Below are 19348 nucleotides of genomic sequence, written 5' to 3'. Positions count from 1 at the left end.
CAACCACCCCCCTACGTTTACACCTGCTAACAATCTCTAGACCTTCTTGCGACTCATCAAGCTCAAGCATTTGATGGTCTGACAACGTCGCCTCCATTGCACAGCGGGGTGTGGTGTTGTCATGAATCTCCTTCGGGGGCTTCAGCGGGGCAATTTTTGCTGGTCTGCCACTGCGGCTTTACATTTTCATTGATTCCAGTGCCTTGCGCATTGGATTGAGGAAGATGCTTGACAACATTATAAGAGCTCCATCATTTATAAGCAAGGAACTGAACATCCAAGAGCCTACATTCAGGTCATGTCACGTACTTTGCGTGTATTCATCTTGATGTAGGCTGTAGACCTGTCCATTAGGTGGTGCTGCTTTCGACGCGTCGCCAGCCGTCCTGCGGTGCTTGCTAACGCGTCGAGCTCCGAAGCTATCTGCGCAGCGGGACCAAAACCGCAGCTCCTCGCCTTCTATATCATGGTCTGTGGTGTAAGCTTGGTGTCTCGTCGACGCGTTTGGCCTGCCAAGCTCTGCGCGGTTGCCCAAGTACTGAATGTGGCATTCTTGTTGTTTCGCGCATTGCCAAAATGCTTACTATTGACGAGCTTCTGGTCCTACACGTCTTGTCTACCGGATCGCCGACTTCGTGCTCGAAGCGGTAGCAAGTGTCGCACGAAGCTGCCCGCGATAACATTGAGTGAGCCAAAATTGGAAGCTGTCGAACAGGACCGAATCGCACACATCCCGCTAACGCGTTCATGCTTGCGCATGCAATCCGAGGAGTCTGTACCTGCGCCGGCAACTACTCAGCACCGTCTCATGCATATCACCTGTCCCGACTTCCAGCGTATGGCCATGATCTGGACGTCCCTTCACCATCATGGTCCTCAGTCACAGGCATATAAGCCCTCGCGCAGCCGCTGTCCTGCAGTTTATCAATCGAGTTGAACTGCATGCGTCTGTGCAAGCCCTGAAGGGCGAACTTCGCGTCCCTTTCGCACCTGCACACGACACCACCTCCACTTTCTCCTCTATATCAACGCCCCGAGCTTAACACGACGATATAACCATCTACCGAGAGAATGCCGTTCGGAACGCGCTCGGTCTACGAAGGTCTGGCCAGAGCTGCATGTCTAGCTCCAACGGCCAAACGCGAAACGCGTGCCGCCCCACCATGACATCGCCATGACGCTCGTAGGATTCCCATCGCCAACCTCGATCTGCGCCAGCACATGGCATTTCCAAAAGCGTACATTCAGCTCGCGTATAGCGGACTTGTGCCCCTCCACAGCGTGTCATGACGTTAAGCTAGCCCCTCCAAGCGCATGTACAAGGGGGCGGATAATCTTCTGGTTCGCGGTAGTTGTAAGAGGGCTGCAAAATTCACGTCACAGGTTTGTAATATGTCATCGAAAATGTCGCTGGTTGGCATTGAAAAGGTAGGCGCGCTGCGCATACTGCAGGCTCTCCAAATTTGAACATCCCTCTACCTTTCACACATACAACTACACACCAAACTTTAGCCCAAGATGATGTCCCAAGCAGCCCGCCAGGCTGAGAAGGCCATTGGCCATGGTGACAACGCCACCACCGCGCAGAACGTCACCAACCCTGGCAACGACGAGAGCACCGCCGACTATTCAGAGACGATGAAGGCTTTGGCATGGTACGGCAAGAACGACGTTCAGATGATCGACACACCAAAGCCCAAGATTCTAGAGGACCGCGATGTTATCGTGAAGGTCACTGGCTCCACTGTCTGTGGTTCTGACCTGCACTTGCTTCACGGCTCTGTCGTGGAGATGCAGAAGGGTGACATCCTCGGACACGAGTTCTGTGGTGTGGTAGACGATTTTGGTCCTGGTGTCACAAAGTTTAAGAAGGGGTACGTCTATCTCCCAGTCCTTGCTCAGCGCATCGCTAACATACTATAGCCAACGAGTCGTTGCCTCTTTCCAGATCGCCTGCGGTGACTGCTACTACTGCAAGCAGAAGCTGTCCTCCCAATGCGAGAAGACCAACTCCAACACCATCGAGAACGCCATGTACGGTGGCCGGACAGCAGGCATGTTCGGATACTCTCACTTCACTGGTGGATACGCCGGAGGCCAAGCAGAGTACACTCGTGTCGCTTACGGTGACGTCAACCTACTGCCGCTTCCCGATGATGTTCCGGATGAGCAGGGTCTCTTCCTCTCCGACGTTGTGTGCACCTCATGGCACGCAGTCGTCGACACCGGTGTCAACAAGGGCGACGTCGTTGCTATCTGGGGAGCCGGCCCAATCGGACAAATGGCCGCAGACTTCTCGCTGATGCAAGGTGCATCGCGCGTCATCATGATCGACCAAAACTGGCGTCTCGACTTCGTCAAGTCCAAGTACCCCAACATCGAAACCATCGACTTCTCCACCCTAGCCAAGGGCGAGTCCGTCACCAGCAAGCTCAAGGAGATGTGCAACAACCGCGGCCCAGACGTCAGCATTGAGTGTGCCGCCGGCGAGTACGCCAAGGGCTGGGCCCACTACTTCGAGATGATGCTCGGTCTCGAGACCGACACCAGCGAGCTCATCAACGAGATGATTACTAGCACACGCAACATGGGCCGCTGCGGTATCACCGGTGTATACGTCGGCTTCACCAACCACTTCAACATTGGTTCTCTCATGGAGCGCGGTATCCGTCTCATCGGTAACGGTCAGGCACCTGTACACATGTACTGGGAGTCGCTCCTCAAGATGATCCAGGAGAAGCGCATCGACCCCTCAAAGATGGTTACCCACCGTGTCCGCCTCGAGGACTTGGACAAGGTCTACTACAAGTTCGAGAAGAAGGAGGATGGCATGCAAAAGGTGTTTGTGGAGACCAAGTGGAGTTTCCCAGCGTGGGAGGGCAGCCCCAAGTTGACCAGGTACTAAACCTGATGTCAGTGTAACGAAATTTGTAGCATAGTTTAATGATGATACCAATGTAATGAAGTCAGAATGAACACTCCATGGAGACAGCATTCGGTGATATGTGGCCACACGATTTTGCATACGTCACTGTTCCACTCCAACCGGCAACTAATACCTATATTGCAGTGTTGTTATAGATGCTACCCTGCTTGGATACTTCACGCTTAGGCAATGATGACCGTTCCATCTTTGGAATCCTTGTACTTTCCACGCCTTGATTACAAAACACTGATGCACGCTGGGGTATAAGATTTAATGATTACGTCGTCAGACCATCACATGCACGAGCTAGAGGAGTCCAAGAAGGCAAGTATCATGAATGATACGTACGTTTTGTGTAGTGCAGCAGCGCCGCTCCTACGGTACATCATTCTCCTTGGCCATTCAACGTCACCACATAACGTTCCAAGTCTTCCCCCACACGGAACGAACGATGTGTACCTCCCCCATATCAGCCCGAGCCCGTTTTGTTGATATTCCCATCCGCAGCCATATCAGCCATGAGTTTCTTCCGTATGATGGCATTCGTCCAATGCATCCTCGTCTGATAATACTTGGGCACACTATAGAGGAACCAGGCAATGACCCACGAGTATCCGACCGCATACTCGAAGCGGTTCAACCACTTCGAATCGGTGCCATATCCCAGCCACTTCCGCAATTTCTTCCACTGGTGCGCCACGACCATCTCGGTGATGATAGGTAGCATCTGTGCAACGTACCAACAGGCAATACCCCAGTGGTCGCTCATGGGGACCTGCTGCCATCGGACGAGCGCATGCATGAGTCCGGATGCGAAGAAGACGAGCGTGTTCTCGATCAATCGGGTTGAGATCGCACCGCGCTGCATGCTGAGCCAGCCCCTCGTCACGCACCTGATATGGCCTGAGAAGGAGTGGTAGACATAGTTGTGCCAGTGCTTTGCCCAGTATCGTCTGACTGACCACGCGGCGCTCAACGAACCAAAGAGACTCTTGGACCACTCCTCCGGTCCGTCGAGTCCCGAGCCAACCCAAAGGACAGCGAAGATACTGTGATACCCCTCGTAAAGCCACATGGATGAAATGCACCAGTCGAAAGTGAATTCCATCCGCCAGGATATGTCTCTTCTGTCTAGGGGTATCAAGCGGTGGAAGAAGGATAGAAGTGAAGGCGTAAGGTATGTGGCAGGGTCTAGAACCCCTGGTGAGTAGTTTTCTTCGTAGTAGGTGAAGGCGCACTGGGCGTAGTAGTAGAAAATTGCTTTCAGTATGTGGTAGCCGACGAACTCCCAACGAGAGTAGCCGTGGCGGTGACCCATCGGTAGCGCAACACCGTGCTGAACGCGAGCGTTTGGTAAGACGGGCTCGTCGGTCTTCTTGTCAGTCGCAATGTATTTCTCTTCACTTGGCTCCTCCCTCGCCGCCGAAATCGCATCATGGGATGATTTCGGTAGTATGTGTCCCTGCTGCTCGAGCACTTGCGTGTGGTTGCGATCGAAGAGCACCTTGTATCCCTGTCTGACTCTGTCCCTCTTCTGCTCCCAGTCTCCCATACTTCGCTTCTCTCGTGTGAGAACGGGCGCGAACTCCATGACGCAGACTTCGTAGCTCATGTGGGCGAACCATATCAGGCATGTGCGACCGAATGTGTCATCGAGGTAGTAATTCGGTGTCAAGTGGTCTGAGTAACGGAACGCATACCATGTTGGTAGCGCGAGGGCGAGTATGGAGAGCTTGCGGTAGAAGCGTGTGGATGGCGGGAATGAGAGGATGTAGAGTGCCCAGAATACGGCTGTGGTGAAGCACACCGCGGGTGTGATGCTGTCGATGATGCGCCAGTTGTCCTTAACGTAGCTGCCGGGCATGGTGGGCGAGGTCTCTTCTAGATGGTCGGCAGTCGCGAGACACGTATATGAGAAGATTGAAGCGTCCACGGCGTTACGAGTACATATATTCAGGAATATATGAATAGCGGGGGTGTGGTTTGTAAGTTTGGACGCGAGGTCGTGTGGCCCAAGGTTGGTGTTGTGGGTACCTACGTGTAGTCGCGGTAATGAGTAGACTTGTCAAACGCGCCTGCCTGCCAGTGAGAGAAGGTGCTCTGTCTCACCAAATGAAAGTATCCATGGGCTTCTTGTACTGGCCTATAGCGTCTTCGATGTACGGAGATGGTCATGTCAATTGGCGGTTCTGTTCGCCTAAGGTTCGTTGAAGGTGACCACTGAGGTCAGCCCTCTTTGTGTCACCTTTTCAGCTCGAATTTGGTCGCATCTCTTATTTCGCATTGTACCAGCTCCCGTACATATTGCATGATTGGATGACTGACCGCATGTTTACTCAGAAGTTAACCTATTGAGTCGGGGCAATGACAACGCTTCTGGCAGAACACTCCGCAGGAGATCAGGAGGGTGAGAAGAGCGAGTGTCTGGGCGTGATTCTAAGAAAGCTGTTCGGTCTAATATACCATCGGAGGGAAAGGTGAACTGATCGTGCTTGCTATGCAGCATCGGTTTGTACCTCGTCTAGAATGCTTCTCGTGTCAGGGCTCTACAGTCAGTCCAAAAGTCAACAAGCCAGCTTATCGTGTAGTGTAGCAGTAAGGAAAACCACCCACGTCAGCCTAGCGAAAAACTGAACACCCTAGAGCCTGCATCAAGGTAAAAACATACAAAGTAGGTGGCCCAAGGTCAACGTAGGCTCCAGGGTGTTCAATTTCCCCATTGTATGAGGTGCACCCGCAGTGTACGCCAATGGCAAACGTGCATAGTAAATGCTATACCACCAAAGCATCTCTTGATGTATGCTCTCCAGTTGTGGTTACATTGACACCGAGATGAAAATGCGGGATCGTCCGCTATAGCTAGTAAGTCGTTCAAGCATACTTCACCCAAATCGGATATCACACATAATTTCAGACGCGTCACCATCGCGTCATCCGACAAAAAGCGGCCAGAAGAAAAAGGAAAGAAGAGATAACCACGGAACGCATACAGGAACAGCAGAAGATGTGTTGAATTTCTTTGTTATTAAAACGCGGTCTGCCAAGAAAGAAAAGCATACTGGCCGCATGAGGTCTATTGGAAGTCCATTGTGTATTGTTGAGACAACACAGAGTTCCGTCTATCTATGTTGAGGCTTCGGGTGCTGAGGCGCACGCTGCCCAGACGGACGCGCAGCCACAAGGTGTGGCGGGTGACGTTTCGAAACCAGTTCCAGATCGTGGCGCATAAAGGCTACGCGGCCTTGCAGTGTCGCAGCCATAGGATCGGGTATATGCAGAGTATGGTGTAACGCGGGTGCTGCCGTTGCTTGTGGACGCCAAGGGCGACTTGAGGTGTCATTGCGGCACCATGCGACGACGCAACGCTCTGTTGCTACTCTGAGGCATCGTGGCTGATACTTGGGGGTTTTCACATGCTGGCATACTTGTCGTGACTAGACTTGACCTTCATGTCCAAGGCCGTCTCGTGGAAATTCCCCTCGACTCTCGATTTTCGTAGTTTCTTGACCTCAGCATCGTTCAGACGTCGGCCAATCTGGTCCTCCAATTCCTTGCGACTGATCTTGACATTGGCCTTTTCTTCCTTGCTTGCCTTGTTTCGCGGCTTGAAGCGGGCTTGCATGCGGATGCGGAAAGTAGTGCTGAAGCTTATGTGTTCGGCGTCGCCGCGTGGCTCTGGGCCTTTGGAGGAGGATTCGTCGATGGTGAGGAACAAGTCGCGGGCAGTCTGGAGGGAGAAGGCAGAGGGATTGTCGGGTACAGGGATGACGACAAAGGTTTCTTCGGGGGAGATGGCGGTTGCGGTTGCGCTGAGGACGCCGAACTTGTCGCAGCTCAGATATCTGGACTAGGTTAGCCGCATATTCTCTATAAATGTCGTGGTCCTTACCTTCCGTGATGGCCCTTCAGACTGAGCTGTTCCGTGCCGGCAATGCGATTCGCGACGAAGACCTGGCGCACATCGTGGGGTTCGGCCGTCGCGACATCGCCGTCGAAAATGTTCTCCAGCTCGCTCGCAAAGACCTTCCCGTTGGCGTCGCATGCCAGACACGTGCTCGGTGTGTCGGTGGGCAGCACAATGACTACAGGGCCTGTGATGTCGCTCGGCGCATCTGCGCTCACCCAAGAGTCGTCATGCTCGGCTTCGGCAGGCGCGCTCGTGGTGAGCTGCTTCGAGGGCTTTTCGTCCGCGTCGTAGGGGTCGGCAGCTTTTCTGCGCTTCTTGACCTTCTTGTCGCCCTTGAAGTGGAGGGCTTTGGGCATGGCGATGGCGTTGTTGGTAGTCGCAATCAGGCTTCGGAGGTGAGAGATCGGAGGTGGCCGAGGCTGCAGCAAATCAGGCAGGTGCAGTCGAGGTGCGGACCAGATGAGACCTACCGCGCACTACCACATCACGATAAAGTCGCAGTACTACGTAGTGAAAACCATCATCCACACCTGTGTCTTGCTAGACGACTAACATGGCCAACGCTAATGCTGCAGTCAACCAGAGCGCCGTCGCCGTGGGTCTTGACGCCCTGAAGAATAGTGAGTAGTAGCTGCATGGTTGTGACTCAGCTTGGCTGATAATGCTCCAGATGATGTAGACTTCTCGCTACTTGAAGAGGCCTTTGGCTCGTCTAGCCTGGGAATCATTGTGGTAAAGGATCTCCCTTCCAAGTTCCATGAGCTGCGACATAAACTACTATCGTACGCCTCTGCTCTTGGAAACTTACCAGAGGATGAATTGGGTAAGCGCCACTAATTGAATCTACATCTGAAAGACCACTGACATGTCACTAGTCAAGCTCGAATCTCCAGCGTCCAAGTGGCTAGTTGGCTGGTCTTGCGGAAAGGAGACGCTCAAAGATGGCAAATACGACACCCTCAAGGGCTCCTACTATGTCAACTGTGCCAGCGGGTTCGAAGAGCAGCAAAAGACGGTTGCTGAAAAATACCCCTCCTTCCCAGAGTACACCGCGCCGAATGTGTGGCCATCTCAAGAGCTTCTCCCAGGCTTCGAGGAGACTTTCCGAGAGCTATGTACTCTCATCATCGACATAGCTGCTTTGGTTGCTCGTGCCTGCGACAAGTACGCTGAAGCCAACATCGAGGGCTACCAAAAGGGATACCTCGAGCATCTAGTCAAGACAAGTGTCTCCACCAAGGCCAGGCTGCTGCACTACTTCCCCAGTCCCTCGCCCGCCCCCGATACATCCAGTGGTGACGAGGACGACTGGTGTGCGACCCATCTCGATCATGGATGTCTGACCGGTCTGACATCTGCCATGTTTGTCGACGAGGCTACCAATCCGCCCAAAACAGGTGCATCATTCTCGCCCCTACAAGAACTGGATCGCTCACCGGACCCCAAGGCGGGTCTCTACATCCACTCCCGTACCGGAAACGTCACAAAGGTCAGCATACCTCGAGACTGTCTCGCGTTCCAAACAGGCGAAGCGCTCGAGATCATCACACAGGGCAAGTTCAAAGCCGTTCCCCACTTCGTGAGAGGCGCGGCGACTGGGGGAAAGGTAGCGAGGAACACATTGGCAGTGTTCACCCAGCCGAACCTGTGGGACAAGGTCGACGACAAGAGAGACTTTGCAGCTTTTGCCAAGGAGATTGTTGAGAAGAACCACTAGGGCTTAAGCGGTCATTGTGTAGCGACATCGCAGATCAGTAAATAGATAACATGTAGTAAGATTACATCAGGCATCTCACCTGCTCATCTTACACTGTGCCAAGCTCCCAAATTATTTAGCCCAAGGTACCCGTGGACCTGAGTTGGCGAAGTTCTCCAAGACGGCTGCATGCTGACGGATGGTATTTGGGGGTTGTCAGAATCCCATGCAGCCTCCGGGCTTGGCCTGACAGCTGTGGCTCGTCACGACGCCAGCGCTAGCACCTGTACCGTCGAAGCTGAAGAGCCTCATTTCGGCCGCCCACGCACGCATAATCCAACGCGTCGTCGTCTACGCACGCCATCGTCGTCGCAGCGCGCTAGGAGACGGCGATGATACGCGCTACACACATTGCGCGGCCTCGAAAGTTGAAACACACAAAACAGCGGCTGTCATCTAATCTACGTCGACGATCCCGCCCTGCACTGTCAGCCGCCAACCAAACGTGGAGGGTGGGTACAGACGCTGCGTTGGGCCCGAACTTTGCGCCACACGTCCAGTCATGGCGGGCATGCGACTCTGCACGTCGGCACATCTGCGCAACCTCAGGCATCTTTCCCGCCCTCGCCACAGCCGTGCCAACACACGCTCTATATTCGTTTTCTTGAGTGCAGTGCCGGCTTCCGGTTGGCGCGTCGTCGGCCACCGCCACAGCGAATTGCCCATGCAGAGGCTTGATGCCAAGACACTGAAGGCCTGAAACCGGTGGGGTCTATTCACCATCCACCGACGAATATTACGCGGCCACCCATGCTGGCTCGGCGCTTGTTCCCCCTTTCAGCCCCAACGCCAATTACACGGCCAAAAATCCCTATTCCTTCTCGACGCATCTCTATCATGCCAAGAAAGCGTATCCGAGATGCCGTCTTTGCATGGGGGAACTTGCTTGCACCCTTGCATTCCACTTAACCTCCTTCTTGGTTCGATCCAACCCACACCAATGCAGCCTCTATAGCTGTCACTGTCGCTCATTTTTCTTCCTTCTCTTGGTCTTCCTATCATTCCTTGGGCCTGTTTTCCCACCATCAGTCGTTGAGTCGTCTGCATGCATATGTCTTTCCTAGCAAAGGCCCCGTTATCGCTTGCGCGCGCCACCATCTCGAGCCTTGCTACTCCTCTGGAACCCGCCGCTGGTCCTGGCAAAATGGCTTCCAATAACCGCCAGAATGTTACTTGGGTTGAGGTGTGTAGTTATGATATGGTATGACAGACATCGACTGACATGTATAGGGTGTTCGCGGAGTCGCTTCCTTCTGGGTCGTCGTAACACATTTATGCAGGGCTTGGGACTACAGCCTGTGGTCGCCACGAGACAACGAGAATGCAGCACCCCAACTACTGCAGTTACCTTTCCTCCGATTACCGTTCCAAGGCCGCATTGGAGTCACAATGTTTGCCTTCCTCACCGGTTACGTATGCGCCATCAAACCACTTCGACAGGCCAAATCCGGAAACATCCCAGCTGCGCTCGAGACACTGGGCAAATCTGCTTTCCGCCGCCCACCGAGGCTGATTATGCCTGCGACTATTGCCCTGGTCATTGCGTGGTTCTTTGCCCAGCTGGGTGCTTTCGAGGTTGCGCACCTCAGCGACTCCCACTGGTTCCGCCGTTCCGTCCCTACCAACATTGGTGGTCTTGACACGGAAATCCCACGCTTGATCAAGAACTTCCAGACCTCATGGTCCGGCGCCAACAACGAATACGACGACCACCAGTGGGCTCTCTTGCCCCTGCTGCAGGGTGCTTTCCTCATCTACGTCCTCTTGTTCGCCACCGTTTTCATGAAGTTCCGCATGCGCCTCTTCACCTGCATGGTTCTGTTCCTGTGGTACTGGATGCGCACCAGCCCGGAAAAGGGTATGTATTGATATCTGAGTTCGTTGACTCTTAGCTGACATCGTTAGAAACCTTTGAGTGCCAGTTCCTCTACGGTGTCATCCTCTGCGACCTCGGCTCCGAGAAAAGCTTCCGCGAATTCGTTAACAGCCGCGTAAAGGCCCGCCGCATCGCAACCGCATTCCTCATTCTCCTCGGCTGGTACGTGGCGTGCTACCCCGGCGAGCACTGGGAGTGGTCGACTTGGTCTGTTCAACTCAAGAACATCGGAGACTGGATCATTCCTCAAGGCGCGGCAAGCTACCCCAAGCGCTGGACAGCCATCGGATGGGATCTGATGGTCACTGGAATCTGGCTTTCGCCTTCCCTGCAGAGCATGTTCTCGAACAAGCTCTTCATGTGGGTCGGCCGCAACAGTTTCGCCGTATACCTTACCCACGGAACGGTCATGAAGGTCGGCCTCGCGCGCCTGATCTACGGATTCAGCACCGCACCTTACCACGTCGAACAGCCCAAGGACGGCCAGGGCGAGGCCATCGAGCACTACATTCCCCGGTCTACCAACTGGTTCGTCTGGGCCCTCGCTATCCCCATCTTCTTCGTCGTCGAATACACCATCGCCCATCTCTGGACCACCTACGTGGACGCACAGTGCGCGAAAGCCACCAAGTGGCTCGAGGACAAGATGTTTGAGAAGAACGAGGATGAGAAGCACGGCGCCGCCAACATGGCTTAAACCAACACAATGCGCAATATTCCAAGCATCAGGAGTTACAGATGAGAACCTCCTGCTCGATTTCCCTTGTTATCGGATTTTCTTTTTTGGGTTACGATTTCCTTTGTCGGTTTCATCATCATCTGCGGATACCAATATTCGTCGCATTTCACGGAGTTTTTGGTGTCGAAGACAACCATCATAAAGCACAGAGCTTTCTTTAGATGAAGCAAATGTCCTCGTGTCGCAACGACAAGATACATGTGACACTGTTTAGCGTAGCGAATAGCGAGTCGAAAGTTCACCAAATTATCTAATTCAAACAATACATCAACTCCAACATCTCTGCGCGATCCTCTGCCAACGTGTTCTCATCTCAGCAGTAGCATCCGATCTTCATTAATGCGCGGTGAGACTGACAATTCCCCGCAGATCACAAACCACGCAGCGATCTCAAATCTTGGCCGCCTCATTATGGAAAGTATCGCAGCAGACAAAGTCATGAAGCCCGAACAAATCAAATCAAAATAAAAGAACCGAGTTAATTACGCCATTGCCAATCCCCGCCCTCATCACCTCCTTCCGTCAAGAATCCCTTCCCTAATCCAATCTCCGCCTTTCCCCAATCGCCTCCATCGCAATCCTTCAATGACGTAGACTTCCCTGCACGCCTGCGCAAGACCCTCTTTCCCGCAGGAGCACTCTGGCCCACTCTAGGGCGACCAAGAAATCCACAAGACATCACGAGCCACATGCACAACTTGTTAAGCTTATTGCCAAGCTCGCTGCTAAAATGCCGCGAAGGGGGCCTTTAGCCACAAAGGGTCTTCTTGGCGGAGGTTGGAACCGGCTGCTGCCGATTATTACCGCTAGCTGTGGCGGTGGGTGTTGTGTATGCGTGTGAGGGTGTGCGAGAGAATGCATGGTGCCGTGCGTGGCAGTGGGCGCGTGATGTTGTTGATCTGGAGGAGGAATGAGAATGCCTTTCTGGCGCATGGCCTGTGGTATTCCCATCGTCCGCTGTGATCACGCATCTGGAAGGTTGTGGGGGGCAGTAAGAACAGGGATGCATAGGCTTGCGCTCCTTTGCGGTTTAGGCGGAACAGACCCTGCGATGGGTTTTCTACCGAACGACGCTCTCAATGGATTTTTTGCTCAACGACGTCATTCCCTTTCTCCGCTTTCGCTAACGCGGAGAATGTCCTCTTGTAGATTGAGACGGTCCGGACGGGTATATTGACGGTCGTATATTGGGCCGTTGCATTGTCACGTTCTTGGTTGTTACGCGCCGATACGATGAGCAGGACGTGTCTTGGGTACTTGGCGGATGAGGTTTCGCATGGTTTCAGCTGCCTGAGCAGTTGCAAGGGAGTCTGAATGGACTCAGATCTTGAGGAAAGGAACGCGCGTAGTTTGCTGAGTGAGACTGGGCCGGGTATGACCTGGCCTTGTTCATGGCATCTTCGTACAACAGTTGTACAACATGGGCAAATACCTCGCTGCAAAGATGAGCTCGGAAGGTGTAAATGGCGACTAATGAATGGACAGGCAGCTTTCTAAGTAAAATGACCACGACATATAGGCCAGAAGGGAACATCGTTTCATCAGTACGACGAAGTAAATATTGAGAGAATAGGTGTATACTCTCCCAAGCTTAGTTACATGCACTCTTCTCTCCGCATTGTCTCACACGTCCAACACTCATCTCTTTCTCTCCTTCCCGTTTCCTCATGATGCTTAATCCCTCGATCCATCAACCTTTCAATGCCAATACTTGGAACCACCGTAAAACGTCCTACCATATATTTGGCCCCGCGGGTTTATACTGGGTAGTCGTCTCTGCTGCGGGTTACTGGTGTAATATCTGCGATCTCCCCCTTCTGGCATTATGGGAGGAAGTCTGAAGGCATTCCTTGGTAGTTCAAATAGTCTGTCGCTTCGATAATGTACTTCGTATGAACTGGGCATCTTCGGTTGCGAGATGGGTGTGCTGAAGCTTGATGGCTGTTTGGTGGTAGTTATTTGTGGGTGTTGTTTAGGGATGGGGTATGGGGTAAAAGGCTTTGGCAGATCAAGGGACTTGTATGATTGCTTAGTGGCTTACTTTGGGTATCGTGGACTATGGACTGTGGACTGTGGTATGAGAGAGGTAAGAGAAACATCGCCGCGACGTTTTATACGCCTGGCTTCTTCAATACCGCAGCATGGAAGAGGATAGTGATGACTGCTCGCGGGAGGTACGTCGCAGCTACGTGTACGTTAACAGCTTTACATGTCTCTTATTGAAATCACCGAGGGCTGCTTTGTTGGCAACTTTAGGTTAGACAGGCAGCTCTTAGAATAGATACAACGTAACATTTTGGTAAGACAGGATCAACAGATTAGAAGCACGTAAGGGTAGATATTTAGATAATGCAGGTGTGTATAAACTCATTCAAGCTAAGCTACATACATTCTCCTCCTCGGTTCACCACACGTCCAGAACTCATTCCTTTCTCTTCTTCCTGCCTCCTCACAGTCCATCACTCCATCACCTCCAACCATAATTCCAAGTGCCGTCCATGATGCTCCTGTGATCTCTCACCCATATCTGGCCCCGCGTGTTCATACGGGGTAGTCGTCTCTGCCCGTTAAAGTCTCGTAAATCCCCTCGGGTTCCCGGCATCATGGGAGGAAGTCTGAGACCCTGCCTTGGCATTTCACTCAGGTTGTGGCGGGGATAAGCAGCTCGGCCTTCATAAGGGTTGATGGGCATTTTTTGGTCGCTGGAAGGCTACCTGGGAAGGTAGGCGTACTGTGGCTGAATGTGAGTTTGGTGTCGCTATGTGTGGTTGCTTTCTGGGTATGAGTAACGAGACTTCGGTCGATAGAGTAAATTGTATGCTGGCTTGGTTGCTTGCTTTGTGTACTGTGGATTGCGATATGAAGAAGGTTAGAAAAGCATCGCAGCGGCGATATATATGCCTGTCTTCATTCAATATTGCAGTGCGCATGAGAATCGCAACCACTGCTGGCGAAAGGTGTGTTGTAAACATGTAGCAATGTGTATGCTCGTAGCTCTCCACGTACTCGGGTCAGGTTATTAAGGGCTGCTTCAAACAGTACTTGACACGGCGCCTTGTGTTCGTACGGACACGTCGGGATATTCAATGAAGCTGTATACGATGCTTGACTATTCGAAGCACGTTTGCTCATTATCCAACGTGTCTCCCCTGCTTGAATATTCCTACTAGCAGAGTGAACAAAGAAGACGTTATAGCAACCTCACAGGACTAAGATGACGTGTTGAGGATGACTGTAGGTATTGAGTGTCGGAATGCTTCTGGAGGTCCCGGAGAGAAGCTAAGTAAAGAACGACCTCCACATAGATAGAATCTCACAGTAGCAACGAGTTTTGAGAGCGCGAGAAGCATTGATTAATGTAGTTTGATATCATTTGCATAACAAAGCATCCTTCTTTCTTTCCACTGTCCAAGTAAGACCTACACATATGTAGACCTCATCACATCTCCTTTCCTTTCAACCCCTCGATTTCTCATCTACCTCGGAGGTCCAGGCCCCAACCACCTCCCCGTCGCGCTCCAACCATAGCCCTGTCCGCCTCCTCCGGGATAGCCTCTTGGCCCATACGATGATGAGCCCTGGGGGAATACGTCAGGAAACTGTGATCTTGGACCAGGCAGAGGACCTCGAGGAAAGTTTTGCTGGCCGCTGTAACGAAACTGTCGTTCTTGCTGGTATTGTTTGAAGTACTTCATTTCATTTATCAAGTCTTCGTAGGAGTCTCGTGGCACTTTTGTTAAGTTTGGTGGGTAATAGGGCTTGAGGTTAGTATGTTGTGTTGGTCGATTGCAGGTAGCCTGTTTACGCTGATGGTATGCTTTTGCTTTAGATGTTGGAGTGTAGAGAGTAAGGAGGAGGTTTTACGAAAGGCTTTATATGCCGAATTGTTAGTGAAGAGCGTTGAACGCGGAAAGAATGTATTATAGGCGGTTGTGTAGTGAGCGCAGTCGTTGGTACCCGTGAAGATGTATAGTAGAGGTTGGGTAGAACAATGTGACATTGTGTAGAGATAGAGAGGACGCGAAGGAAGCCTTGTTACAGCGTCTATAACGATCAAAATCAGCATTCGGAGGCTAGACATACCAGTTGTGTATGCCAAAGTTTGACCCCACCTCATAAAGGGTAGGTAGTTTGACATTGATGTAGGCTCTAGTATCTTCAGTGTTTCTTGAATTGACGTGCCCTTTCCCTTCCAAGGTATACTCTCAATCAAGTGATGTGACAAACTCTCACCTCAGCTATGTACCGCCTTGCACTTCCTTGCCTTACAATCCCCTTTATTCATCATATATCTCTTTTCATTTTTAGTTTCACAAACCCAATACCCATCGTCTTGAAAGTGGCGTCTCATATGCTTCCCCCATTCATCGTCGTCCATAGCTCCAACCCATACACCCTCGTACTCCCAACAAATCAGACAGCTACGCCTTTCAGCTCCATAGTTTGTGCTAGCCGGTAGGTGTGATTCGAGTATGAAGGAACATGAAAGTCCTTGATATGTCGGCCAATCTTGATAGTATGATTGGGGATAAGACAGCTTGATTGAAATGCCACAGTGTGGGCACTTGTGCTGATCTTCGTGAGGCGAGTAGAGTGGCTTGGTTTCGGCATGACGTACAGCGAAAGCTCCGGGACAGAAACCGGGGTTCATGTTGAGGAGGTGTTTGATACACGTTGACCAGGTCCGTTTCTTTCGGCGACAAGGCAGCTTCGGTAGTATGGGAGCGCATAGTGCGAATGGATGTATTTTCCGACCCTGTGTTCTTCCGGAACCAGCGTGTAGAATCTCAGTCTGGCCTTCTCGCAGTTCAATCGTCTTGTCAAGGGTACCGTGCGGTTCAAGGCCGTTCCGCCGTTCAATCTCGAAACCACGTGCATCTTCGTTATTCTCGATGTATGCATTTAATACACGCACTCCATCATCCGGACGCTGGCCTTCCAAAAGCTCATCCTCTTCTTCGGGACCGTTGCCATAATGTCCGTCCTGCAATCCAGAGTCTTCTTGAGTGAACATATCATCATGGTCATCTGGTCCAGCGCCTTCGTGTGCGAGCCAATATGCTACGCGAATGGCACTTCCTCTGCGTTCTGCTTGGGTACTGAGATATCTGGCTCTGCTGATAGGGGTGGTATAGTGGGATGAATAACCGGGAGTCGATGAGTAGGGTGGTGGAGGACTCTGGGTATCGTCCATGGCGACGGCTTGGCTTGATCTTCTCGATCCTTGAAGTTGCATTCCTGGGCTTTGGTACATGCGAAGCCGAGGGAAGGCGAGTATCTTATGGAGGACACCAGTCGTTTAATGGCGGGGTCAGTGATGTAATGTGCGCGAAACCCGTATGGGACAGGTCGCTTGAAGCGAACATGTCTACCATGGTACATCCGGACGATGTATCTTATCTCTCCAACCCAGTCCCTTCCAATCCTCTCTTATCTCAATCCACGCGTCTAACCCCCACAACTCTATTCAACCTAGCCTCCACCCCTTCAAGCACCCCCCTCAAATCTTCAACATCTCTCCCAATATTCGACACCATACTAAACACCTGACCCACCTCATGCGCCGTCCGCCTACCCTCCACTCTACTCAACACCGTACTAAGGTTAATCACATCAGCCTTCCTCCGCACCCACAACCAACGATGTTGAAGATCGCAGTTTGCGTATTCCAGACCCAGACGGTTACTATTGCGCATGTGCCTAGCTGAAGGAGAATCATCGTCATCGGAGTGCGGGTAGTATTGCGCTGCGTATGGTGACTTTTCAGATGGAAGAGATGTAGATTGAGTAGACCATTGCGCCGAGTCCTGGGACTGGTGTTCTGGTTTCAGAAAGGGATACTCGAGATCTCGGAACTTTTGGATGAGGTCGCGGATGGTGACGCGCATTACGCTTAATGCTTCTTCTTCGCCGCTTGAGCGCATGCTCTGCATATCGCGGTCGAAGTGCATGGTCCTTCTTTTGCCGCTCCCCCTCCCTCGTCTGCTTCGTTTTCGACTCTCGTTCCCGTTCTTGCCACTGCCGTAGTACTCTTCGGAATCACTTCTTGCGCTGGGACCGTGGCTTTGGTCTCTCCGTACGTTCCTCAGTCTCTTTCTCACTCTTCTCAAATGCCTTCTTTCTTCCAACAGTCCTTGCTTCAGGCTTGACAACATGTTTTTGATCTCTTGTGGTGCGGCATTAAAGGTTGCTAGATTCGACCAGGTGACCTTGAGTAGGGTGGCGAGCGTAAAGGTGAAGGAGATGAAGCCGATGATGGTCGATATCATGGATAGTGGGGAGAAGGCTGTGTGGGATATTGTCACACCCATCTCGCAGTCTATGTCGGCTGAGGGATCAGTGCTAGTAGTGCTGAGTAAGCCTGGTTCGTGGAAGGTAGAGGTCGTGGTACAGTTGCAAGTCGTCGATGAATTGGACCAATGGGCGCCTACGCAACAACAGATGTTTGTTTGGGTTCTGGTTGCACGGAAATGTCGGCAGCAGGCGTTGTCTACGTCTGCAAGACATCCTCCGTCTGGAATTGTTTCCAAACGTCACGATTTGATCAGGACAGGTCCCCACGGTTGCTGGCGCCGACCCAATCACCTGTAAGCGGAAATAGACTGACTGATGCTATGGTCAGCCAAGCTGACACATTAGAGTACGATGGAAATGACTTTCTTCCCTTTGTATCGAGCGTGTTTATGAGACCGACAGATTTGACCACAGTGCCGTTTGCTGTCTTTGCAATATCATATGGAAGCAGTGTTGGGCCAGGGTGACAAGCGAAAACCGCGTCTTTGCATGTCTACATTCGCTCTTGCGAATTTGTTCCATGGCACATACTACCAGGTATCGTACACTTCTATATATACACACGTCTAGAACTTGTAGACCTGGTCCTTGCTGTAGCCGAGCTCCTTCAGCATTCCGTCAAGCTCGCCTTGGTCGGACGGGCTCTTCTTGCCTCCGCTGATAGCCTTGTACATGCCTGGTGGTCCACATACGAACAGCTTGATCTTCTCGCCTTCCTTGGGCTCAGGCAGAACAGTCTTCAAGAGCTCCTTGGTAACATGTCCCTTGCCGCCTTGCCATGACTCAGGCGGGTTGTCCAGAACGTAGAAGGCGCGGAAGCGCTGGGGGTATGTGTTCTCCAACTCCTCCCACTCGCGCTTCAACAGAATGTCCTCCTCTGAAACGTTGCCGTAGATAAGCGTAACCTTGGTCTTGTCCTCGGGGTTGCGGAAGATGTGTCGTGCTGTTTGCCACATAGGTGTGATACCGGTGCCACCAGCGATCAGGGCAATGTGCTCGTGCATGTTGGGCTGTGAAAGAGGATTCGATGTTAGTGCTTGTTCCACAACTAGGACATGGAGGAGGGTCGTACCTTCCATTGGAACTTGGGGATAGGTCCCTTGATGTCTAGCCGTTGGCCTGGCTCCATGTTGTGCATGTGCTGAGACATGGGGCCGTTGGGGTAGGCCTTGATGATGAAGTCGACGGAGCCCTTCTGGTCCACGTCGCTAATCGGGGTGTACGGTCGGATAACTGGCTTCTGCATCTCGGGGCCCTTGTACTTGGTAATAACGGCCGCTATGTTCAGTCAGCATGTGCGGTGATTGAGACATTCTGCTGATAGACATACATGCGACAGGCAGTCCACTCTCCATGTCCTCCTCCGGCAGCTTGAAGCGCAGCTTCTTGGTGTTGTGGTTCACGACTTCGATGTTCTCTAGCGCCAGCGACACGAAACCCTGGTCGCCTCCAGTGAAGGCCTTCTTGACGGCGCCGGTGGAAGAGGGGATCTTGTTGGCCTCTTCTGATGGCGGCGCATTGCCCTTCTGCCCCGACGGCGCGTCGCCGCCCCTCATGAACAAGTAGGCACCGGCGAGACCGGCAGCGCCAATACCCGTGTAGAGAATGCCATTGTTGCCGCTCTTGGGCGCCTCAGATGCGTAACGGCGGACTTGCTATTTTCTGTCAACCTCCAAAACTGACATTGGCGATTTGTAATCTCAGATCAGACGGAAATGTGGGCACATACCTGGTGCAGCGTCTTTGCTGGGCGGAATACCTGTCTAGCAAACATGGCGAGACGAATTGGTATGAGAGGAGGGGAATGGGGATAGAATTGAGGTGTTTGGAAGAACAAGCGTTATCCGGGT

The 19348-nt window shown here is 52.3% G+C and overlaps 7 protein-coding genes across 7 annotated transcripts; 3 read left to right on the top strand and 4 right to left on the bottom strand.

The window, feature by feature from the left end:
- Positions 1-1518: 1518 nt before the first annotated feature.
- On the top strand, positions 1519-2905 carry J4E86_008052 (uncharacterized protein; the record flags this gene model as incomplete). The annotated part of the gene is made up of 2 exons (XM_051448567.1): positions 1519-1874; positions 1924-2905. The coding sequence occupies 2 exons, from the start codon at positions 1519-1521 to the stop codon at positions 2903-2905; spliced, it is 1338 nt and encodes a 445-aa protein (XP_051300163.1).
- A 490-nt stretch (positions 2906-3395) lies between these two features.
- J4E86_008051 (uncharacterized protein) lies at positions 3396-4790 on the bottom strand (the record flags this gene model as incomplete). The annotated part of the gene is made up of 1 exon (XM_051448566.1): positions 3396-4790. The coding sequence occupies one exon, from the start codon at positions 4788-4790 to the stop codon at positions 3396-3398; it is 1395 nt and encodes a 464-aa protein (XP_051300162.1).
- Positions 4791-6335: 1545 nt separating this feature from the next.
- J4E86_008050 (uncharacterized protein) lies at positions 6336-7189 on the bottom strand (the record flags this gene model as incomplete). Its single annotated transcript, XM_051448565.1, has 2 exons — positions 6336-6768; positions 6816-7189. 2 exons carry the CDS (start codon positions 7187-7189, stop codon positions 6336-6338), a joined length of 807 nt encoding a protein of 268 aa, XP_051300161.1.
- Positions 7190-7386: 197 nt separating this feature from the next.
- On the top strand, positions 7387-8550 carry J4E86_008049 (uncharacterized protein; the record flags this gene model as incomplete). Its single annotated transcript, XM_051448564.1, has 3 exons — positions 7387-7453; positions 7504-7656; positions 7709-8550. 3 exons carry the CDS (start codon positions 7387-7389, stop codon positions 8548-8550), a joined length of 1062 nt encoding a protein of 353 aa, XP_051300160.1.
- Positions 8551-9733: 1183 nt separating this feature from the next.
- On the top strand, positions 9734-11162 carry J4E86_008048 (uncharacterized protein; the record flags this gene model as incomplete). Its single annotated transcript, XM_051448563.1, has 3 exons — positions 9734-9772; positions 9820-10447; positions 10495-11162. 3 exons carry the CDS (start codon positions 9734-9736, stop codon positions 11160-11162), a joined length of 1335 nt encoding a protein of 444 aa, XP_051300159.1.
- A 5625-nt stretch (positions 11163-16787) lies between these two features.
- On the bottom strand, positions 16788-17473 carry J4E86_008047 (uncharacterized protein; the record flags this gene model as incomplete). Its single annotated transcript, XM_051448562.1, has 2 exons — positions 16788-16802; positions 16835-17473. 2 exons carry the CDS (start codon positions 17471-17473, stop codon positions 16788-16790), a joined length of 654 nt encoding a protein of 217 aa, XP_051300158.1.
- Positions 17474-18064: 591 nt separating this feature from the next.
- MCR1 (NADH-cytochrome b5 reductase) lies at positions 18065-19272 on the bottom strand (the record flags this gene model as incomplete). The annotated part of the gene is made up of 4 exons (XM_051448561.1): positions 18065-18508; positions 18571-18776; positions 18829-19153; positions 19228-19272. 4 exons carry the CDS (start codon positions 19270-19272, stop codon positions 18065-18067), a joined length of 1020 nt encoding a protein of 339 aa, XP_051300157.1.
- Between the last annotated feature and the right edge of the window lie 76 nt (positions 19273-19348).

Source organism: Alternaria arbusti (assembly GCF_024043155.1).
Source record: "Alternaria arbusti strain BMP 1465 chromosome Unknown scaffold_12, whole genome shotgun sequence".
Classification (NCBI taxonomy): domain Eukaryota; kingdom Fungi; phylum Ascomycota; class Dothideomycetes; order Pleosporales; family Pleosporaceae; genus Alternaria; species Alternaria arbusti.
This window is presented reverse-complemented; position numbering and strand designations above follow the sequence as displayed.